At 41.2% G+C, this 25,106-nt stretch overlaps 3 protein-coding genes across 3 annotated transcripts; all 3 read left to right on the forward strand.

The window, feature by feature from the left end:
- The first annotated feature begins 105 nt into the window (after positions 1-105).
- rbm19 (RNA binding motif protein 19) lies at positions 106-12,433 on the forward strand. The gene is made up of 24 exons (XM_080766318.1): positions 106-238; positions 1,537-1,719; positions 1,821-1,928; positions 2,045-2,080; positions 3,358-3,580; positions 3,918-4,207; positions 4,529-4,588; positions 4,702-4,780; positions 4,893-4,964; positions 5,144-5,350; positions 5,470-5,600; positions 7,691-7,818; positions 8,121-8,217; positions 8,404-8,514; positions 8,606-8,806; positions 8,894-8,963; positions 9,056-9,195; positions 9,296-9,356; positions 9,636-9,715; positions 9,816-9,871; positions 11,114-11,230; positions 11,835-11,940; positions 12,086-12,206; positions 12,297-12,433. Exons 1-24 carry the CDS (start codon positions 203-205, stop codon positions 12,377-12,379), a joined length of 2,796 nt encoding a protein of 931 aa, XP_080622444.1. The 5' UTR covers positions 106-202; the 3' UTR covers positions 12,380-12,433.
- A 324-nt stretch (positions 12,434-12,757) lies between these two features.
- plbd2 (phospholipase B domain containing 2) lies at positions 12,758-18,378 on the forward strand (the record flags this gene model as incomplete). The annotated part of the gene is made up of 12 exons (XM_080766320.1): positions 12,758-12,978; positions 13,379-13,472; positions 13,575-13,733; positions 14,165-14,265; positions 14,363-14,577; positions 15,008-15,102; positions 15,372-15,532; positions 15,970-16,065; positions 16,640-16,711; positions 16,798-16,950; positions 17,117-17,279; positions 17,743-18,378. 12 exons carry the CDS (start codon positions 12,758-12,760, stop codon positions 17,911-17,913), a joined length of 1,701 nt encoding a protein of 566 aa, XP_080622446.1. The 3' UTR covers positions 17,914-18,378.
- Positions 18,379-19,839: 1,461 nt separating this feature from the next.
- On the forward strand, positions 19,840-24,409 carry LOC308316495 (transmembrane protein 248). Its single transcript, XM_080765144.1, has 7 exons — positions 19,840-19,957; positions 20,289-20,481; positions 20,888-21,155; positions 21,544-21,658; positions 21,785-21,935; positions 22,025-22,159; positions 24,048-24,409. The coding sequence occupies exons 2-7, from the start codon at positions 20,323-20,325 to the stop codon at positions 24,066-24,068; spliced, it is 849 nt and encodes a 282-aa protein (XP_080621270.1). The 5' UTR covers positions 19,840-19,957; positions 20,289-20,322; the 3' UTR covers positions 24,069-24,409.
- Positions 24,410-25,106: the final 697 nt, after the last annotated feature.

Below are 25,106 nucleotides of genomic sequence, written 5' to 3' on the forward strand. Positions count from 1 at the left end.
TTACTTATCTGCGTCAAGAGGGCGCTGTTTTTCCTTTATTGTTTGACGATGTCCATACCGGTCCATACCCGGATGCTAAGAATTCTAAGCACCGCCTACTCAAAATGGCGACCTAGGGAAAGTTCCATGCTTGTTTGTTGACATCCTGACATTCACGTAAATCCAAATTTATGTTTATTGTGTCATTTAAAAAGTATCAGACATGTCAAGGATCATCGTTAAAAACCTTCCCAACGGGGTAAGTAATGTATGCAGTTAACATTTGCCAGATTTTCCGCGAAATAGAGTATGGTATTGTGCATGTAGAAAGATTACTCTATTACAGTTACATTGGATACAGTGCATGGTAACTTAAGATTTAGACTCTTTAAAATTTAGAACGTCAGAATCGATAAACATGCATCTATGGGAGTCTACATTTTTATTAGCCCTGAAACATCATAACGTGACTGCCATGATTATCATGACAAGCGTCATGACGTGAACCATGGCTAGTATTTTTATTGATTTTGACATCGATAAGAATACAGTTACACTAGCCCTGGACCATAACAGTACACCTACTACCTCGATAGTCTTGATCCAAGGCTAGGGCATCTCTGCTGTTTTTCTCAAAATGTAAAAACATAAAGAATAAATGTATGCTTTGGAAAATGGTTGCATATAATACGTATATGATTATTATTTATATTTCACATGCATGGTACATCATTTTACCACACCTACATTTTCCAGCAGATGAGTAAGACTGGGAGGCTTGAGGCTAACATTTACCCATCAATGTATTGTTTATCCCCGAAATGAGTGGATATCACAGATTTGCAGGAATTTATATAGGCCTCTCATTCTGGATTCTGGAAAATATGCTTTGAAAAATGGTTGGAACGTATTAGCTGCAATTTGCAACAACTAGATGTTTTATAATGGGATGAATCAGTTGCAATACCATCTTTAAGTGTTGGAGTTTGGAAGCACTCGTTTTTTGTGCTGCTGCTCCTGCATTATGTGCAAATTCGAAACGGGTGGTACGCAAGACCGTTCAGTGACTTCGACGAGCTCTTCCCAACTACAACACTACACTACTACAAAAGAATCACCTGCACAGAATTTCTTGACAGAAAGTAGCTTAACGTTTTTTTAATACAAGTGTTGCAAATTGCGGCTAGGAACGTATATGATTTGAACAAGCTCGGTACATCATTATCAGACCTAAATTTACCATCAATTTATTGTTTATCATGTCCTTCTCTTTTTTCATTTGCAATGGGGAATATCACGACCTCAACAGAGACTATGGGTGCGTTCGGAAATACCACACCGGAGCACACCCGCCTATTAGTTTGCATTGCACAATGCGCTCAGTGCGCTATTTCCGAACGCGCCCCATGATTTATCTTGTTTTGATCAAAATGCCAGAATCGATCCAAACAATGGGTTGCAGACAGTCTCTGCTGAAGCTAATAATTTAATTCGGTTTTCAGTATGCAAACATCTTGCAAGTTGCGATAAACTTGAAAATGTGATCTGCCCCTGTAGATGAAGGAGGATAGATTCCGGGGGATGTTTGCTGCCTTTGGAACTTTGACAGACTGCACTCTGAAGTTTACAAAGGATGGCAAGTTTCGAAAGTTTGGTTTTGTTGGATTTCAAACCGAAGAGGATGCAGATAATGCCTTAAAACATTTCAACAAGAGTTTTGTTGATACATCTCGAGTGACGGTAAGCTGGATGATTCAAACCATTGGTTCCATCATGCCCTCAATTTCAGCCCTGTCTTGACACATCTTGCAATTTTGCTTACCTCCCATCCTTTTCTGCAGGTGGAGATGTGTAAATCTTTTGGAGACCCCACTAAAGCAAAAGCCTGGAGCAAGCACACACAGAGCACAGGCCCAGGTACACAGGCTGTTAAAGAAACCAATGAAAAGGTATTGTGTGTACAACAACTTAAAATAAAACTGACCTATTTGTTAACTTCTTACATATCCTATATTAAAATTGTCTAATGGTATTTGCACATATGTTCTGCTATTGTTACCCTCAGAAGAAGAAACAAAAAACCTTGAGTGTTTTGGGCAAAGTAAGTCAATCTCTTGAAACACACACACACACACACACACACACTCACACACACACACACACACACACACACACACACACACACACACACACACACACACACACACACACACACACACACACACACACACACACACACACACACACATTTGAAATGTTTATTTATGTCCACATAATGAGAAGTACAGGAATACCTTGTTACTGTACAAAGGACATAAACACTGCCAGTGCAGTTTGACAGTGGGAGAGCAGCCAGTTAAAACGTGCATGGACGGCAAAGCATCGTTACATACAGTACAGCTGACATGTCGGACACAGGGCAGCAGACATAAATCATGGATAAAGGAAACAACGCCTCCTCCAAATTGAGCGGCTTCCTATAATGGCTGAAACTGAGCAATTTCCTTTTGGAAAGGCCGGCCATTTGTAAGCCCCTCACAACCAACTTATGCACATGCCCTAGGCTGCCAAAGCCGTAGCCGTGCTAGCTGTGAGATGGTCTGCGTTAGCTGCTGATACTTCAGCACTTTGGTTAGAAAGGCTTCTTCCAGGCTATAGTCAAAGGTACAGCCGACCTCGAGAATGAACACCTCTCTAAGGTTTTCATTTACAACAATGACATCAGGGGTGTTAGCTGAAATGTTAGAGAACACAGAATCATCATTACACAGGTTAAACATCCTCGGCTTCACAGTAGAATGCTTATAAAGCATGATGGAGGACCTGAAAATGGAAGAGATGTCTTTCGATATCAAATCCACTATTCTGTCATGCCTACATATGTAAAGGCCCCTGTAAACATGGCAACCATTTAAGATGTGGGACATGGTTTCAGCTATTTGTTCATGGCCATGATGGATACAGTGAGGAGCATGATTGCCTGGAAACCAGATGGAGAGATTAAGTTTAGAAGGTAGAACCTGTAATCTCGCTTTCAAAGTAAAAACAACAATGCACTCATCAATGGCAAATTTTTTGAACACAGAGTGAGAGACAGAATGGTCCGCAGCAGGAAGACATGCAGTCTTTCCTTGTAATCTCAACTCAGTCCAATGTTGTCGCTGTCTTTGTTGTTGCGCCCATAGGAGGCGACATCGGGCATTAGTCAGTGGAAGTTGATGCTCCGTTCCACACACACACACACACACACACACACACACACACACACACACACACACACCATCAAAACATATAGATATGATTATACTGTATGTTAAGCAAAATATATAAACTTAGTGATTTATGTTTGGATGTTTGATGTTTAATCTTGTTTGTCAGCTGGAAGAGGATGACACTTTCAAGGAGTTTGTGTCAGTGTATCAGAATCGAAGTCAGGTACCCACCTGGGCCAACGATGTTCTGCAACAATCAGCTGCCCCTGAAGCTGCAACGGGAAAACTACCAAAAGAGAAACAGAAACCCGCAACTGATGATTACCTCAACTTTGATTCTGAGGAGTCAGAATGTGAAGAAGAGGAAGAGGAAAATTGTGAAGATCAGGGTGGGTAATATTTGTCGTGTGTGTGTGTCGTGCGTGCGGCGTGCGTGCGCAATAAATGCGTTTCAATGTCGGAGAAAAACAACTAACTTTTGCCCACTGCTTTGAAAACCAATCCTGATACTGCTCCGAATATGAAGGACCGCCTTGTGATGCTGTTGTTTTTCATTTCCTCTTTTAGATTATGAATTGATTTTAGACACTATACGTATCATTAGGTGTAGATTGTTGGTCATCTGGCTACTTTAGATTATAAAATTGCAATACAAAATGATTTATGTCCTTAGAAGTATCTACAGTAAAACCAAATGTGATTATTATTATTATGTGTTGTTTTCAGAGGCCACCAAAGAAGCACTGAAAACTGATTTGTCTGATATGGATTACCTGCGCTCCAAAGTGGTCCAGACACAAGACACCATGGATCATAGTAGAGAAGGGGATGATGTTGAAAAAAATGAAGATAATAACAAAGACAATGATAACAAAGATGATGTACAAGTACAATGCCCTTTGCCTCAGTCAGACAGTGCCTATGAGAGTGGTGACAAAGACACATTAAAGACCAAGACAGCTGTATCGTCCCTGGATAAGAAGCAGGGCAAAACCATAAAAACTGCAAAACAGGAGGTAATTGCTTTCTTATAACCTTTCCCCCTATACATGCAGTAAGTGAAATATATTATTTTCCATACATACATTGCAGTTGTCTTGTCACTACATGGCCACTCAAGAATGGATGGAAGTTCTGCATATAGTTTAGGCTTTGGTTGAATTAATTAAGGTTAGGTTATTAGTAGAGTTAACTTAACCCTACAATGGGGATGTGTTTGTTTAGGTTATAGTAATGTGTGGTGAGTGTGTTCTGTTGGGATGTCTGTCCTTTTTAGGATGGCCATCTAGTATCAACCCTATGTTTCCGCTGGTTAACACTGATACTGCCTTCCCTAGACTGAACCTACCACAGACTTCCAAGTAAAACTAAGAGGAGCCCCTTTCACAGTTAAAGAGGTGAGTGAGTAATGAGATACACAGGTGAGTAGAATGGAGAGAAGTGACATTGATTCATACGTACCTAATTCAAAAAATATTTTTGTTTTGTTCTTAATGTGTGATGTCACCAGCAACAAGTACGAGAGTTCATGACCCCTCTGAAGCCCGCCGCTATCAGAATTGGGAGGAACGAAAGTGGCAATAGAACAGGTGTGAGAGTGACACTATTCATAATCATACATTATGTTCCTGATCATTTCTCTCTTTTTTTCGATTCATGACTTATGTGGATAATTGTCAGATTTTGTAATGTATGTTTTAGGTTATATATATGTGGACTTGCACTCTGATGAAGAGGTGGAAAAGGCACTGAAGAAGAACAAAGATTATATGGGTGAGTAAACATATGTTCTACTCTTTTGTGTTTGTTTATGTATTCATAGTAAATCTGGAGCAGATTTTGATGTCTCTGTGTGGCCTCTGTGTGCTGTCAGGGTGGCGCTACATTGAGATGTATTCATAGTAAATCTGGAGCAGATTTTGATGTCTCTGTGTGGCCTCTGTGTGCCTCAGGGGGGCGCTACATTGAGATGTTCCGGGTGAATGTGCAGAGTAAGAGTTGGAGGGACAAGAGTCAGAAGGAGATTGACAGGGACTTCACCAGAAAGTTGAAAGACGACGAAGAAGAGGAAGACGTTGCAGAATCAGGACGACTTTTTGTGAGAAACCTTCCCTACACCTGCACAGAGGAAGACATCAAAGATTTGTTCACTAAACATGGTGTGTTAAAACACATAAGTACATGCATACACATATACGCACATGTACGCACATGTACAGTGCATGCAAATGCAAACAAATTAGTCACTACAACGGTCATGATTCCACATTGTATGCAGGTCCGCTGTCTGATGTGCTGTTCCCCATCGACAACTTAACCAAGAAGACTAAAGGTTTCGCCTTTGTAACATACATGATTCCAGAGAATGCTGTGGCAGCTCTAGCTCAGCTGGATGGACACATTTTCCAGGTAAACTGATCTTATAATAATAATAATAATAATAACTGAGATATTTCTTTGCTTGCTTACCTTTCTCTCGTTTTAATTTTATCGCTAAATAATCCATTGCGTTCTTATTTTGAACGAGAGGCAGTCAGAAATGAAGAGCTTAGTATATCCATCAGGTCAAAACCACGGAGAGCGCTCTATATTAGGAGAGACGAGGCATTCTTTCTGCCGCGGTACACTAGGAAGTAACCGGGACCGCTGGTGAAAGAAGAGCGAAGCGTATGGTGGCCTTAGGGTCTAAAAAAAAATAAAAATCTGAATATTGTTCTCAAGCCTGATATCATTGAAGATGCCCTAGGACAGGGGTGCCCACACTTTTTTGACTTGAGGTCTACTTTTAAAATTGCCAGCTCAAGGTGATCTACCAACCAAAGAAATATTATCCCATTGCTTAAAATACTCAAAATAAATAACATTAAGGCATTTGGACTGTTTCAAAATCAATTCTATTTATTTCGTTACCCCACATTGCAAAGAAGAGATTTTTTGTTAAAGATACTCTTTGTAATAACGTCAATCAATTTCAATTTGTAATATATTGCTCATAAAATGTTACAAATATTAAAAGTATAACACATAAAAAGCATACACAATCACATGAAGGAATAATGCACCACTCAACTCAACCAGAGCAGAACTCCCACCACAGGACTCTGGTAATCAATTAATACAGTTGCAACCACTATATTAATGGAAAGTATTTCATACAATTTAAGTAAAAAAAATCTGAACTATCCCTTTAATCAGATGACTGCTTGCAGCCTTGCACTGAATGGAGTCCGTCAGCGCTGCGTAATCCGGACAGTCACTGCTGACAGCTAGTCTTAAACAGGCCTCCAAATGATCATCCGTCAACGTGGAACGATATTTGGACTTAATTATCTTCATGTGGGAAAACGCTGATTCACATAAATATGTGGAGCCAAATAACGCTGTGAGCGAGGCTGCACAAGTCCTGATGTTTGGATACTTTTCCCCCACGAGTAATTTCCAAAACTCTCCATCGCGGGCGCGCAACTTTAACTGTATGTCAGCCTGCAGTGCCATGATCTCATTCTCCAACGCAGAAGAGTTCATGTTAAAAAGTGTTGCTATTTTCGAGGCAATGGAATCAGCTTCTGAATGGGAAGCACATGAATGTAGCGATGGGCTCGAGTAAGGCAAACGCAGTTGGACTTTGAATGTGACATCGTGAAAGAATAATCTTCTTCCCACTCTGCATGGAAGTGATATGTTTTAGGTTTCTTTGCCACGCGCATCTTCCTATATGAACAATGATGGATAGATATCCTTTTAATTAGTTTGTTTAACAACAGAACAGACCCGACGTTCCCCACACTTGAAAACAAGGCACTGCATTGTGGGGGGTTTTAAAGCCGCCGCCGCCTGCCCGAGGCGAGAATTGTTTTTTTAGTTTTTTTTGGCCATGCGGTCTACCTGCGGAGCGCTTGCGATCGACTGGTCGACCGCGATCAACGTAATGGGCACCCCTGCCCTGGGACGTCCTTTGAATCCGTCGGTTGGATTCCCTAGAATGTGTGGACACGTCGGATGGACGGTTTATTGACAATGCAGACATTATCATCAGATCACAGAATTACAGAATCACTTTTTTCAGCAGAAACAGGAAAAACAAAAACAAACGGCAACAGGAAAATAGGGACTGGAGGCTGAAACCTTGACAGTCAAATGTGGCAATGAAAGAAACTGTGATATAGTGACATCACAATATCTTCCCCTCCCCGTTCTCATACAACAACAGCTGTGGGTGTGGCTTCAGTTCAGGTGAATCATTCACCCCCCCATCACCACGCAAATCAGGCATATTTAATGAACTGTTGGGCATATCCACATAAAAACGACATTTTAACAAATACTGTACACTTTGTTTGACAACATTCTTCCTCCTTATATAATAATAATAATACCTGATGATCATGTTTTAGGGTGGAAAATATCACGGCACTAATTAAATGTAGTTAATAACTGGGCTCAGATTTTGGCTTGATGCGAAACAAATTGTGACCTTTGTGTTTCTGTCATGCTTTCAGGGCAGGATGCTTCACCTGCTTCCCTCCACCGTGAAGAAGGAAAAAACGGATTCGTCAGACTCTGGTGCCCCTGGGTCTTCCTCTTATAAACGACAGAAAGACGCAAAAAATAAAGCTGCGAGTTCCAGGTACTGCAGCGATTGTCAATCTGTGGGCCCAGCTGGACCTTGGCCCACTGGTGGGCCGTGAGGATATTGCAAATAAAAGATTTGAATGATAATATATTATAATATAATATAATATTTATTTAATATATAGTATAACATTAATGTTAAAAGAAGTTTAATGTAAAAAGAAAGTCATGGTATTTTTTTAATACACACACACACACACACACACACACACACACACACACACACACACACACACACACACACACACACACACACACCTCATTTCCTGTCCCTTCTATTTCTAATTTACCATCTAGCTCCCACAACTGGAACACTCTGTTTGTGGGTACAAGTGCCGTGGCAGATGCCATTGCTGAGAAATACAACACAACCAAAAGCCAAGTTCTAGACCATGTGAGTTGTTCTTTTTGCGTACCTCTCTCTATTTACACTTGCCCATGACCCATGTTTTCGCCCCAATACATCCCATGTGCCCCTGTCCATACTTGCATACACCCTTACTACTTAAGATATCATTTAGTCTCGCATGTATTCTAAAGGTTACTTCATGCTAGTGTGGTCCTTTGTCCCTGTCTGCAGGAATCAAAGGGTAGCGTTGCAGTGAGGATGGCTCTAGGGGAGACCCAGATCGTCCAGGAGACTCGCCAGTTCCTTCTGGACAATAACGTGTCTCTGGATTCATTCAGCCAGGTATGTTGCAAGCTTGCATAGTATAGTGAGTATACAATACATACATAATAGTTTTTTGTACTATAAGCTCTGTGTGCTTGCTTGTAAATAGGCAGCATCAGCCAGGAGTACATATGTGATGTTGGTAAAAAACCTTCCAGCGGGTGTGACTGTGTCAGAGCTAGAGGAGCTGTTCTCACCCCATGGCTCTTTGGGTCGGGTGCTGCTGCCTCCTTCAGGGCTCACTGCCATTATAGAATTTCTGGAGCCAACTGAAGCAAAACGTGCCTTCACCAGGCTAGCCTACAGCAAGGTTTGTACTGCCCTTTCTACAGTACATTCACAGTACAGTACATTCAATGTATTGTATTGATGTTAATTACTCTTGTCTCCATTTTAGTTCCATCACATCCCACTATATTTGGAGTGGGCCCCTGTGGGGGTGTTTACAGCAGCTAGACCGGAACCAGGTAACAGTGCACAAATAGGCACACATGACATTCTCAATAGCTTGTTTCTTTTAAGATACAAAATGGGTCATTTGAATAATCATATCTTTTAGATCTGTCTGTCTCCAAAGACAGACAGACAGAGGGTGTGGTGGAAGAAGAAGAGGAGGAAGAGGAGGAGGAGTCTGCTCCAGGTTCCACACTCTTTGTTAAGAATCTTAATTTCTGCACAACAGAGGAGAAACTACAAGCGGTAAGTTCAGTTGTAATGAGACCCTCAGTTTACATGGAATTAAAGACTGGTGATGAACAGTTTGTTCAATATAAGTGATAGATGTTTTGTTTTTTTACAGACATTCACCAAATGTGGAAAAGTGAAGACGTGCACTATCTCCAAGAAGAAAGATAAAGCAGGTCCTAAAACAAATCCATCATTTGAAACTGTATCATCCTCTTGAAAGTGGGGTACTCTTCAGTTCACAATGCATCATGACCTGTTGTAGATTGCACTATTTTCATGCACGATACTGGCACACAACTAAGAGAACTGGCCCAAAATCATACAGTATGTAATCCCAGATGGCAATAAATAACTATTTGCCGGCAGGCAATTCTTTTTTTGCCAACGGCTGATTCGGTCTGGTTCATTAACCAGGCTAATAAATAACCATCTTGTGCTATTCTCTAATCTAGGAAAGTGGTTGTCCATGGGCTACGGTTTTGTCCAGTATCAGACCGCGGATGCAGCACAGAAAGCCATGAGGCTGCTACAAGTAATGACAGTCTTTACTGAACACTGTTCCTAATCACACTGACCTTCCTAAACCAGCCATTTACCTATGATTTATATTCTCTCCCTCAACGTCTCTGCAGCATTGTAATGTGGATGACCACCAGTTAGAGCTGAAGATTTCTGAGAAAGCCACAAGGTATGATATGATATATGATATGAGATGGGACATAGTGTCATGTCTAGATGAGAAGATGACAGTCATCCTAAAAAAGAGATGTAGTTTAGCTAGAATTTGGTAGGTGAAGGTGTCAACCCTTGTGATTAAACAGCAGAAATATACTGTCTTAAATAAACAAGTAAGACGCACAAACGCGTGAAGCGAACGCAGCTCGTGTGTGTGCATGTCTGTCTGTCTGTCTGTCTGTCTGTCTGTCTGTCCCGCTGTTACTGTATATGTGGACCTGGCCCCTTTTGTGCCCATATATGGAGCTGAGTGATTCACAAATCGCTCAGCTCCATATATGGGCACAAAGGGGACACACACACACACACAGACAGACATGATCTGCTAGGTCTCATAGTAAGTGCTCACTGCGTTCGCAAATACATTATTTACAACAATACCAGTGAGACGCCCTGAGGGCGAGAAGTGACGGGTCGAGTGCACACATCCACCAGGGTGACGGCAGACTGCTGGGCGAGCGGCGAGCGCTGTCGCTTTCTTTGGCATGGGGGTTAGATCAACATATGGAATGAATTCTGTACTGGCCATATATTATATGCAGCATGTCTTGAGTGTACAGCGTTTGATGAGGTCAGATCAACATATGGAATGTCAGAACAAGTCGGCTCCATATATGGTGATCTAAGGGTGACGGTGGGGGCAGTGTCTTGAGTGTACAAAGTTTGATGAAGGCCTAGGTAGGGCCGGGGGCCTTCATTTGCGGGCCTGTTGAGAACTCTAGTTTTTGCCGGCTTCCGGGCGTGGCTGCATAACCATGTTTTCACATGTACAATTCCTTGTAAGATTCTTTTTTTTGTGCGCATACATTATACAGACACAATACAACCCTTCACCTATTCCAAGCAAGAAAGGAAAATAATAAATAAAAGAAAGATAGAAAGAAATAGGCCCATGTTAAAGTAAAACTTAAATTAATTTCATTCATTTATCTGTATACTTAGGAGTAAAGTACATTTAATTTCTTTCAAATTATTTCTTTATGATACTGAAACAAAAAGAAAAGTCTGTAAGAGATTCCAAAAGTATGTAACGCATGCATTATTGATCGACTATATGTTTAGCTTTAACTTAGGTCCCTTAGACTTAGAGTTGGTGCTGGCACATATTTCATATGTATTTGATAATGGGTCAAATATAAGGTGGCAGGGGCTGAAAGTTATCGTTACTTATTAAATCACCTTTCCTTATATTCAGGTCTGCTGATGTGTCCCACAAGAAGAAGCAGGATGTCAAGAAGCAGACAGGATCTAAGATCCTTGTACGCAATGTCCCCTTCCAAACTACTGTCAAGGAAATCAGAGAGCTCTTCTGGTAACACACACACACACACACACACACACGCACACACGCATACGCACACACACACACACACACACACACACACACACACACACACACACACACACACACACACACACACACACACACACACACACACACACACACACACACACACAGTTGTCTTATTGTTTGGCATCCCACATTCAAGGTTGTTAATTAGGTAAACTAGAAAAAAGAGCCCTGCAGGCGTTAGGCCCCATTCTATGTGAACCCCCCCAACATAATTCTCTCGCATACCAACTCTTTATACCCAACCCCACCTCCGTACCTTCATACTTCCAAGTCCCTGAATAGATGTCCATACCCCCAACTCCCCTGCCTCCATAAGTTAACCCCCAGTCCCATTGGACAATGTCGGGTCTCTGCTTTACATTTAAAGTGTCTTGAGACCACTTGTCTATGTGACTTTTAACGAATGTTAAAAAGTTATGATAGTTGAAAGCATGAAAGTTGAATGACCCAACCCATGACTTTTTTTGTGCAAAGTTTGGAGACAATTGCACTACAAGAGGCGAAAAGATAAACACCAGACAACTTACGGATTCTAATAATAAGATTTACTCCTTGCCTGCAGTACATTTGGAGAGCTGAAGACAGTCCGTCTCCCTAAGAAAGCAGCTGGATCAGGGAATCATCGGGGCTTTGGCTTTGTTGACTTCCTTACCAAACAGGAAGCCAAGGTGTGTTTGCAAATGTGCATACCGTATTACCGGTGTCTGATTTTCTGGTTATGTGAGCCATCCCATCATATATTCATTTAAGGGAGAAATGTACCCAGTAATTGTATAGCTTGCCCATAATAACGCACTGTTGTGGTCTTTATAGAAAGCCTTTGCTGCACTGTGCCACAGCACCCATTTGTACGGAAGACGCTTGGTGTTAGAATGGGCTGACACTGAAGACACAGTGGAGAAGTTGAGACGAAAAACTGCTGAACATTTTCATGGTAACACCAACCTCAGCCACTACAACACAAGTTGATGCATGTTGCATCACAACAAACTCTTAACACATTTACCTTTTCCTTTCCCCTCAGTGGCTCCCAAAAAACGTAAACAGGCAGAGGTCTTGGAAGGAATTATGGAGGCGATGGAAACTACAGCAACTGAAGAAGATTGAGTCCCCTTGTTTAATGCCATGATCTTCAGACAACCTGAGAGAACAGAACTGTCAACATATGCACCTCAGATGGTGTGGAGGACCCAAGTAGAAAATGTTAAATCACAAAGATATTTAGACCTAGAACGCCTGTGATCATGACCCTTTAATTTCTAGATTGCGCCTCAAACAGAGAACATTGGACTATTGTAATAAATGCTATATAAAATTAGAATGTATGCTTTATACAATGTTGTCATTTCTGATATTGTGTGAATATTTTACTATTGGCTGGTTTATCAGCTCGGAACTGTCTGAGCTCTTATTTTGAAAGTGCGTCCTAGGTTATGGTCACATGATGTCCATTGTCCAATAACATGCCCACTGCCCAACAATCACATGACATACTCTGAAAACATGTCGTTTAGCCATGGAAAGAGTTTAACAACAATGAATAGTTTTATGATTTTATACGTTTTTTACTTTTCTTTTACGTCAGTTCGAGCAGAAATACATACTGCTATTATTGATAAGCAAACTGGACTGTTATCCATCGTTGAAGGATATAAAGATGGTTTTGTTGCTTGGGCAAACTATACTGATGACATCAAAAACTCGGGGTGAGTTGATATCGAGTGATATATTGTTTTGTAGCCTAAATAACGGACTTTGGCATTGACTACTCGAGAAAGAATTCGGCAGCTGCATATTATCCTTGATTGAATACACAGGACCACAGTGGAAATAAGTCCTTAAGGATTTTCTGTTATCCTTTTAGCATCTTTTGTATAAATGTGTACCACTACCTTTTTGTGCAAACTTACATTATTCAATCAATCAATATAAATGGAAATTATGAAAACGTGCTGGTATCAATGTGAAGTGGAACCGAAATCGGCTTTGTTTCGATTCAATCTTGGATGAGAGACGTCACGTGCCGTTTGTGTCTACCAGTGTCTATTGAAATTGTGCTTGTCTATTTTGATTAAAACTGTATTTAATTGCAAACGTTTTTCTAAGCTGGTCGTTCTTGGAGGTCACTACCAGCAAGCAGTACAATGACAGTATCCAGGCTTATGCTGCAGGTGCAGTGGAGGCTGCTGTCACATCGCAGGTCAGACACTCAGGATAAATAGTGACTTTTTATGGTCATATGCGTTCGAACTTTATCTGAAAAATCATATTGCACAGTTCACATTTAAGATGTTTGTTTCAGCCGATCTACATGCACTGGATGAACACACTAATGGGTTATTGTGGGCCCTTCACATTTGAGTCAGGATATTGCCAGAAACTGAAGTCTTACATCATTAAAAACATGCAGTGGATACAGGGACAGTTACAGGATCAACCAAATTCACCCTACTGGCACCAGGTACTGTTCTCTCTTCACGCTTCACTGTTTGATATTGAATTTAAGCTTTTATCATTTGTTTTTAAAGAATGTCATGGTTGAACAACAATGGACACTACATTGTATTATTATTGCTTGTCTTCACCTTCCATCAACACAAAAAGCATATGAAACTACCGTATTATTCTTGCATTCCTTTTTATGTTGTCGTAATGTTTAATGTGTATTTTGTGTTTTTATGCCTTTTATTTCACACATTTCATTTATGCATTTATTAACAGTTGAGTTTTTTTGTCATATGACATGTATTCATCATCCATGATTTTGATTAAATGAACATTTTAAATAAACCGGACTTATTTTCTTTGTGAAAAGCTGGTAATCCAATCCGTTTATATTCTGAATATTAATAATTCATTCAGTCCGTCATTCCTCCTGGTTCTTCTATTCAGGTACGTCTGGCTCTGCTGCAACTGAAAGGACTGGAGGACAGTTATAATGACCAGTTATCATTTCCTAAAGGCCCTTTTTCCATTGAACCATTTGGCTTCCTGTGAGTTTTTTGCTTTTTTTCCTTCAGACCATACAGTTGCGTTGCCCCTGGAATGTTTTTTTCACATTCTCAACCATTTTACATCCCTCTCTACTAGACTGTTCCAAATGGGTGGGGATCTGGAAGATTTGGAGTCTGCTCTAAATAAATCCAGCCAAACACGGACTCTGGGATCAGGCTCCTGTTCTGCTCTGATTAAGCTGTTACCAGGCAATAAGGAACTGCTGGTGTCACATGACACTTGGAACACATATCAATCCATGTTGCGCATTATGAAGAAGTATAATTTTGCCTTCAATGTGTCCCCAACAGGTAATCCATTCCATGACCAATGTTTTTATTATAAGAGGCTATTTAGAGTCACAGTAATTTACATTTATTTACAACCCACAGCTGTGCGTTTTATAAAACGTGTCCTCCCTGACCTATGAAAGTCTGTTCCACTTAGCAAACAATTTACAATTTAGGCATTTAGCAGACGCTCTTAATCCAGAGCGGCTTACATTAAGCAAGAACAAAAAAGCATGGGTATACATCACATAAAAACATTTATCATGAAACATGCGTAAGCTAAGAAAGTAACAGTGGAATATCTATAATGAAACTATACATATAAGCTATACATCTATACTACTATGCTATACATATGTACTATGACGTGCTATGACAATAGCACATACAATGCACTTATGCTGTCTACATAACATGCTATAAGCAAACATATATTATGTGGTGTTCTCAGACAGTGAGCCACTTCCTGGAGGAACCCAAGCATTCTCCTCTTACCCAGGATCCATCTTCTCTGGTGATGACTTCTACATCCTAAGCAGTGGTCTGGTGAGAATGAGTCTTAACCCATTGAAATCGGGAAAGCATTTGTGTCATTTTAGATTTTTGCGTTGGCTATTCAAAAATAGCAGATAAAAGCTATAAGCAAGCTTGTACATTTGCAATTTTTTAACATGACAATCTTGATAGAACTACTGGTTTGTAAGGCATTTTTAGAATTGGCCTCAAGTCTTAATGGGATAATCATGCCGCCAAATGTTATTTTTACATTGAGAAATGTAATAGAGATTTAGTTGTCAGTTCCTGTTTTTCTCTAGGTTACTTTGGAAACCACCATTGGCAACAGCAATTCGGCTCGCTGGAAGTTTGTTCAGCCTCATGGAGCAGTCATGGAATGGCTGAGGAATATTGTGGCCAATCGACTGGCCACAACTGGAAAGGAATGGGCAAAGATCTTTAGCGAGTACAACAGTGGAACGTGAGTCTATACATTAATCTGGATGCCTTTATTTTTCTTTATTGCTAGCATATGTCCACAGAGAAATGTTCCACCTTTACACTGGGGGTCCTCCCTCTTCCTTTAAATGCCATCTCAAATTGTTTCCCACCAAATTTTGAATGTCTTTAGAACATGAAATATACCATGCAAGAACGGGAGCAAAGGGCAAGGTACAGAGTCAGTGTACACAATCACACACAAGGCAACATTATCACATAAAATCAGCAAAGTTGTGTGTTCCACTGACTTATCACAAAACTGTTGCACAGTTTAGTCTGACCTGTTTCTCAATATGCAGTGCAGAATGCTGAGTGTTAATTTAACTGGACTATGGACCAGCTGGGTACACTTTTACACTGTTGGTCAAATGAACACTCAGGATTATGCATTGTGTACTGTGTTTGTCTCTGTTGCAGGTATAACAATCAGTGGATGATAGTGGATTATAACCACTTCACTCCAGGAAAGACAGATTATGAAGAACAGCTGTTCACTGTTCTGGAGCAGATTCCGTAAGTCCTCACACCACCATTTTGACTGGCCACCACCACAACAACAACCTCCACATTTAATTTTCTATAAATTGTCTCCGGAAGGCCAGAGACCTTTCTGTGTGGAGTTTGCATGTTCTCCCCGTGTCTCTAAAACTACCTCCCCCTGGCCAGCCAGGGCGCCTGATGGAGGGAAAGGAACTGGTCGGAATAACGTGTCCCTTCCACGCGCTACGTCCGGCTGGGAAAAAAGCAGCTTGGACTCCTCATGCATAGAAGGAGGCATGAGGTCAGTCCGCTGCCCCCCCAGGTTGGCAGAGGAAGTGTAGCGCCCAGGATTACATTAGATAATTGGCACTGGGTGAAAAAGAAAAAACTGGGTTACAAAACCGTGGGATAAAAATTTAAATTAAAAGAAGGCCAGAGACATGTTTTTTCCCCTGGCCTGTTATAGCACCACCATGAGACAGATTTTAGCTGGAGATTTTGTTCAAACCTCACACACATTGGTACACATTATCTCTGGTCACGTGATCAAGACTTATGTCTGATTTTCTTCTATTCCATTCTGATTAAACTGTGTGTTTTCTGGCAGGGGAATGATTGTTTACAGTGACAAAACGGATGAATTGCTGAAAAAAGGCTATTGGGCAAGTTTCAATATTCCGTAAGTATGTAAAGTACTACCGGTAATCTTTTCACAAACATATCAAATGTGTGCATGATTTGATTTGTTAATGTATTTACTTTTAGATACTACGTTGACATATTCAATGCCAGTGGCTGCAATGAGCTTGTTGAGATGTTTGGTCCATGGTTCTCTCTGGAACAGAATCCCAGAGCTCAGATCTTTAGACGAAATCAGACCGATGTTACAGACTTGGATTCAATGGTCCGCCTCATGAGGTATGATCTTCTGGATTGTTAAGGCAGATCTGCAATAGGAATTTGACATGAATCTTATTGATACATACAAACTTTATTTCTGGTGTGATTTGTGTGTTATAAGTTTCTGTATTACTCCATTTTCTTTTTTTTTTTACAAGTGGTGGTGTAATGTCTCTCCTTTCAGGTACAATAACTTCAAGGAAGACCCACTGTCACGATGTGATGGCTGTAATCCACTTGCCAATGGGGAAAATGCCATTTCAGCCCGCTCAGACCTGAACCCAGCTAATGGTACATACCCATTTGGTGCCCTGAGGCAGAGACCACATGGTGGAACAGACATGAAGGTTTGTCTCTTTCTCATCTTCCTTCATCAAATGTCTCATTTATTAACCCATTTTGAACGGGAACCCCTTTTGGTGTTTTAAGCATTATGTTATACTTTAGCTATTTTTGAAAAATGGCAAATGTGGCGCGAATCTTTGAATATATATTCTTTCACAGCGAAAGTTTTTAACTCAAATCTTTGCTTCTGGGGGGTCCCTGGAACAACATATTTTCAGATTGGGGTCGGCGGCCAAATACAGATCATTCTGGGGGTCCTTGACATAAAATAGTTTGCGCACCACTGACATAGAAACATAGGTTTTTCAGAAAAATTTCATGATTTAGAAGACATTTGTAGAATCAGTGTCTAAATGGGTTAATAATATGTGGGAATAATACAGATTCATTATCTGTCCTCTCAGTTGCGGTTGACAAAGAGCTTAGAGAAGCGTGCTAATTTCAGGCATGTTTTGCACGTTCCAGGTGACCTCATACAGCATGCTCCATGAATTTGGTATGGTGGCAGTGAATGGACCCACCTGGGACCAAGTTCCACCGTTCCAGTGGAGCACTTCTCCATACAAAGACCTTGTACATATGGGACACCCTGATACTTGGACATTCAAGCCTATACATGTCACCTGGTCTCCTTAACCACTCTCTCTTCAAACTCACGTACTTAGGTGGCTCATACTTGTTTGTAGTACCAGCTATTTTTGATTTTTTTTTTGAAAAGGGAATACATGCCAAGCCATGAACAAAGGACTCGAACAAGATTTTCTTAATGGTCATGACTGTCATGGGACATGGGATTGTATCCGCTCTCAGTACACTAGGCACAATGTTTGGAAATCAAAGTATTGCACTATACACAGTGTTTCCCCTAGCCAGAAGCTGATAGTGTGGGGGGAGCTTTCACACATGCACGCCTGTGCACGTGCACGATTTTTCTGCAGTCTTTTGTGTGGTTATTTTATTTGCCCTTTTTAGTTTTTCCTATTCGCGGCTGCCTACTATAGATAGATAGGTTTATTTGTCATTTTTATAACTGTGAACAGCAGAAAAATAATACTCTGATGTGCAGGCACGTTTCTGGGGAGGGGTGGCGGGGGCTTGGGCTTGGGCCAGGCACAAAAAAGCTCTCTTCCTACGCAAGCCATCGAAGGGATGAGCTGCGCGGGGGGAGGGAAAAAAGATACCTAGCTGCCGGGGGGGGGGGGGGGGGGGAGTAGAAGGCGGTTGTGTGTAAGACATGTGTGTCCATGAGAACAGTTCGGTGGAAAGTTCATTTCCCATGTGTTTGTGTAAGTGTGTGTTCCTGGCATATCTCCCCAAGGTCATGTCACGTTGCCTCAAAGTCCTGCGTTATCATGGCGGGTTCAGTGGAAACGAACACGGCCCATAGTCTGAAGACACAACAACAGGTGTCAGGGAGGGGGGGGGGGGGAGAGGATATTTTCTTCGCTGTCTCTTCTTGTGGAGATTGTCAATTGGGGGGGAATCCAGATTCATGTTTAGAGCGAGGGATAGAAATATGGCTATTTCTCCTCTATGTCCGTTATGGCTCTCTGTCCGTCATGGCTCTCAGGGCGCTGACCTGTTCCAAGATCGTGTCCATGTTCTGATGCATCTGCAGGGCTGGCCTGTTCCAAGATCGTGTCCATCTTCTGATGCATCTCCCCAAGTGCCCTGCCCAGCTCAGCCATGGCAGGCAGCATAGGGGCTCCGTTTAGCGTTGCCATTTTCCAATTCTTCGGTACACAAGACCAATGCACAGCTCAATCAGCAGAAATCCTGTAACCATAATCCAAATAGATATGCCTCTTCTACGCTGATAGTCGGGGGAAGATCCATCAGGGTATTGAGCGGGCTCTCCAGAACCCAATTTACATGAAAAAAATGTTGTCCATCACGTACAGAGACCAGCACACTAATTTCATGATTAGTTCCATGTTTTGATAGTTTCAGGGGTTTCGAAGAGACAGTGTAGAATAGACGCTCTGAGCAGGGAGTACAGACAGGGAGGGAGAGAGAAAAAAAAGCGTCCGCCCTCTTCAAGAGGCAAGACAAGAAGGTCATAGCCTACTGTGGTGGGTGGTCATGAATGTGTGGTGGCCCGCCACACAATAATGTTTAGGGGAAACACTGATGCACTACATTTACATAAATGAATATTACAGAGAGTTGTGATTTGGAGGTACAGTAACCAAGCCAAACCAAGAGCCCTCGCTGCTATGCATTAGAACTTGTAGTTGATTGATATGTTTATTTTGTAAAATGATTTGTATGCAAATAAAATGTTACCAATGAGTGTCCATTTTTAAGTTATGTACCTGTTTTCTATAACATAAACGATATTTTTTATGATCCTGTTGACCTGTTCTGACCAGATCCTTAGATTATGGATCTGATCCTGACTGCATCTTTCTCGAGTGTTTCCCAAAGGGGCGGGTTTATTGTTGTACGTCCCTTGATAAACATCCAATAGGAGAGCGAAGAATCACTCTGTTTCTACCAATCGGAGTACAACAGGAAGTATTTTTGTCGAGTGGATTTGTCTGCACAATTTGCAGCCAGACAGCAGGCAGAATGTTTCTTTCAAGTTGTCGATTTTATCTTTACCAAACATTTTAAATTCTGTATTCAGACTTGCATTTACCTAATTGCTGCAAACGTGAATTTGATAATTGCGTGCAAGGTAGGTGGTTAGCATTATAGCATGATGAACGTTAACCTGTTATCTATGAAATATGCAGTAACTTGCGTAATGTTAGTTAGTGTTGGACTTAAGACTCCTAATGTTGAAGAGGGAATAGTATACACTTATAAGTATAGTATACACTTTATACTGCAATTGTAGACTGGTCAATTGGTGCACATAAAAATAGACAGTTGAACTTTTCCACAGCACGAAAATTGTGGTCGTTGTGACCAACCAGGTTGTAAACTGTTTAATATGTGATTCCCCCCCCCCCCCCCCCCCCCCCTTTGCTGTACTATTGCTATTGCAATACTATTTGCTATTACAGGTCACGCACATCCTAATGCATCTGGAGTTTGGTGATGGGGTTCTGGCAGCCAGTAACTACCTTGAAAGACTTTGTAACCCAGAACCCTCCAGTAGTTACCTTCTTTATTTGTGTGTTGAGTCTGGCTCTCTCCTTTATCGGCTTCAGTTTATATGGCCAAACTCACACCCTGCCTAACCCAGACATTGCACAGGTTGGTACTGCAGAAACTTATGCCCACATTTCCTGAGAAAAGTTAAATGTTTGAGACTGATAAATATTTGGAACACTGGCAGTTATCTAGACCGAACTAGCAAGAACCACACCATTTTTGTGAAGTGTAGTAGTGTAGACAATTCATTGCATGCTTTGCAGTCTCGTATTTAGCTTGGGTTCATCTGACACGAACAACACGATCAATGAGTATACTCATTAAATATAATTAAGAATGACATATTTGGTCATATTTACATTTAAAAAAAATTACGCTTACAAAGGGTGAACACTTGAATGCAAATAGTCTGTGATTTTATTACTGTTGATGTAGGACTGTGTGATCGTTTGTATTCGTGTTATGAGGAGATGATGTCAAATAGGTAATCTGTTTCCTCTCCTGTTAGGACTGGAACCACATCTTGTCTTCGTTATCACAGTTTCAGCTGTGTGTAACATCCAATGTCAGCTCAGATGACCTGGTCTCTCCCAGCACCTCTCCTCTGACGGAGCACGGGACAGCTGGAATGACATCACTTAGCAGTACAATGAAGCCTCTTCCTGTTACTCAACTGCATCTGAAGGTTCCAGTGGTTGTGACATGCAGTTCAAGTCAGTCTCTGAAAGGCCTGGGATTACACAGCACCCTTGTGGCCAGTCAGCTGGGGTTTGAAGGTTGGTGTTGCTGTGGAATGTGGTACTATGATTGTTTTGTTGGTTAGGGAAATTAAACACAGGTCAATATGGTCCACAGTTAAATTATAATTTGTTCCTTGAAGTGGAACGTGTTCCTCAGTCATGTTGCAGGCCCTTGTTGTGATCCATAGTCAGGCCCTTTTGATTGTTCGTTGTCTTAGTAATACATACGATGCGGTTGATGCTGCGTGTAAACATCTTTTTATTTTATTTTTGTTTATCTTGTCTATGTATGAGATGCACAGAAACATAATATAAAATGGATGATGTCCATGCATACTTGTATTCTGTTGTTGCTTGTTCTGTTTATTTGTAAAATAAATAAATAAAGTGCTGATCATGAAATTATGATTTGTTCCCCATGCAGGCAATGCAACTGTGAATGTGACTCTGCATCTCTACGCTACATCCCAGCCAGATAGAAATGATACTTATACCTGCCTTACCATAAGTGCTCCTACACACATTCTACCCTCAACTCTGTGAGTTTGCATATACATTATGCACCCAAACTTGAAAGCCTGACTGTTTGTAACCTCTGTGTGTTCTGCATATGTAAGCTTGATGGTTTCTGATGTATTTTTGTGCAAACTTGTACTTTTGTGAAGACTTCCTCCAGAATGTCCAGTCAATGAAAAAATGATTTCCACTGTCCAAGTGGAATCTGTGGAATCTTACAAGAAGTCACCTATGACTTCACGCATCTGCTACAGTTTACAGTGGAAGCATGACCCCACACTAACAGTCATGTTAACAAAGGTAGATGTGAACATGGGTAAAAAAAAACACAATTATGCTGTGCTTCTGCCAGAAAAAAAGCCCACACATTTCTTCTTTTTCTGCTGTAGGACGAACGAAATGTGGCAGGGCGACATCTGGTGGAAGTCGGTGTGTGCCTGCTAGGAATATGTCTAATGCTTTGTTTATCGGCTATCCTGACACACTCATCATCTCACCACTACAATGGGAATGATCTGCAAAGGGTAATAGTTAATTCTATTTCGTATGGTTTATAGAGTGTCCCTCCCCCTTTCAGAATGACAAGTGGCCCAGGAAATGATTCTCCATTCATTTTCTTCATAGGCTTTTCAAAAAGTATTTATATAAAGACGCTTACGCTGCAGACAAAGCCAACTCGGATCGTAACAAATGACGACAAACACAATATATAGGGCCAATCAAATAATTAGAAGAAAATAAAGGCAGGATACAACACTATTTGTTTTGTTTTTCGGGGAATCAATTCCTCGGCCACTCTTCGTTCTGAAAGGGGGAGGGACTGCGACGCTCTATTGTATTTGTGCTTATGGTCAAATAATGCAGTGTAATCGTGAATGCCATCTGGTCAGTTCTGCAATGCAGAGGGAGTCGTCACTGGTGTTTCTAACTGGTATAGTAAAAAAAGAAAAGTAGATGGTGCATTTATATAGCGCTTTGGCTACATTGCAGTGCTCAATGTCACTTTTTACCTAGCTGCCTATTGTCTAATAGCGGTGGAGGAGGGGTAGGACAAACCCCACAAAAGCTTGAAGCAAGAAATTATATTTATTCGGGCATGGTGGCACAGTCTGTAGAAGGTCCTGGGTTCGATTCCTGCTCGGGACGCTGTGGTTGTGTTCTCTCTTCTGCATTATCAGTGCCCATACCCGAGGCGGGGTTGGTCTTTCTGTGTGGAATTTGCATGTTCTCCCCGTGTCTCCTAGGGTAGGTACTCTCACAAAAAACATGCAGTAATCCTGGTCTCTAAACTACATCTCCCTGGCCAGCCGCGGCTCCTGATGGAGGGTAAAGGAACGGTTCAGAATAAATGTGTTCCTTCCATGCGCTACGTCTGGCCGGGGAAACTCCCCCCTGTCAGGTGAAAAGTAGCAGCTTGGACTACTCATGCATAGAAGGAAGCATGAGGTCAGGCCGCTGCCCCCCCCCCCCCCCAGGTTGGCAGAGGAAGTGTAGCGCCCAGGATTGCATTAGATTAGACACTGGGTGAAAAAATTTGTTGCAAAATCGTGGGAAAGAAATTATAAAATAAAATAAATTATATGTACCGGTATTCCTCTCAGATCCGACCTACAGTAGCGCTCCTACTTTATCCAGTAATTTGCACACGCATGACATGAACGACTGCACATCATTTCTATATAAACGTTACTCTAGACCGGATCTGCAAATTTTTATGTCCTGTCTTTTATCGGACAGCTGGGTAAATACTGTCATGAGTGCTGCCTTGTACCAAGTGGGTGGGGGGTAAGTAACTACATTTTATTAATATAGCACTTCTCACAAAGGGATCTCACAAAATACAGTGAGATTTTGGCTCCAAAACTGTGGAATGCACTTCCCATTGCAGTCAGAACTGCAGCATCACTCCCAATCTTCCGTTTTTAGTCCTGAAAAGTTGCAATGTGAAAATAGAAGCCATCGTTCTCGCGATAATAAATATCGAAACATTTTTGTAAAAAAATATCTTGTTTAAAAAAAAAGTCTGCATAGCGATGATGTCACTGGTGGAGGGGTTTGAACTGCGCTCCTATGAGACACGGACTGAGTAGAAAATAATCGTGCCATTTAACCATGATTATTTGTGATGAGTGACCGGGAGTAAAACCTACATATAGAGGATGAATGGTTAACCCAAAGGACACAAATGCAATCAGATGACCCTGGTCCAGTATTTTGGCAAAGCAGTTCTTCTTTCCCAGTAAACACTAATGCAGGCCAGCCAGTCATAAAAATAAGAATCGTATTTACTTTGTATTCACAGTAGATGCTACAATGAAGTTGACTAGCAGTCCTGATGGTGCACTTGCATAACGGACAGCGTGCTGTATACCAAATACAAACCCTAACCTGCTTGCCACTCTTGAATTGCAGGAACCTCTGATAGACTCATGAACTGCTCACTACATCTAGAAGAAATCAAGTTGCAGAAGGAGAGAAGAAGGATTCACATTCTGGGGAAGAAAATAAACATAGGGGTGAGCCAGGCAGGCAGGAAACTCCCGATAAGACCAACCAAATCGGACCAACTCCTCAACTGGCAAAGAATACATGTTTAAATCTCATTTATATATTAGTGTGCAGTAATATATCTGTATAATATATTTCATTTGATTACCACATGGTTTTAATTGCATTAATTCATGTCAATGTTAACTACTCTGGGAGTAGCATTATAATAATGTAGCCATCTTAACAGAAATATTAAAGTTTTTATTTAATTTTATTAATCAGTATTTTGTTTCCATGTCTTTATTTAATTCCATACCCGAGTAGAATTGGATCACAAGATAATTCACAGGTTTGAGTAACTGGTCCTCTTATTCTGCACCAGAACTAAGTGCTATATTCACTCACTGACAGTGACTACAGAACCTGGCGGGGAACAATCCTAGCCCCTGTCAGTGTGCTGAACTATCATACCACTCTGTCCTATTATTAGAAACGATAGATGTTTGCCTTAAATGGGACTGCAACACGAACTGACAACTTCTGAGGTACTATAACTGCTTAAAAGAAGTCTGACCAACTTATGTCTACTCTTTGGACTGGACGAAATTGTACATCTCCCAATCAATGGCAAGAAAGCACAGACTGTCTTTACAGGTTGTGAAACGAAAAACAAAGGTGTGCTGGTTTCTAATTAATGTAGCCTGGGGGAAGAGATATATGTTAACGACAACAACCTCTTAAAACACATAACTTATAGACCAAAACAAGCAATTTATATCATTGTTGTAGTTGCTGTGAAAGTGGATCTAACCTTGCCCCATTCTACCAAGCTTTTGAAAGTCCATTTGCTAACCAGTGCTATCCGGTCCAGAGCCCGCCTACTCCTACACACATACAAAGTTTCCGCATCCTCTCTAGAACGGATGTGCAAGCCAAAGACCTTGCTAGCAGTTGCATGGCAACCAACTAGCCAATCAATTC

The sequence above is a fragment of the Protomyctophum bolini genome, assembly GCF_963924005.1.
Source record: "Protomyctophum bolini genome assembly, chromosome: 6".
In the NCBI taxonomy this organism is placed as follows: Eukaryota; Metazoa; Chordata; class Actinopteri; order Myctophiformes; family Myctophidae; genus Protomyctophum; species Protomyctophum bolini.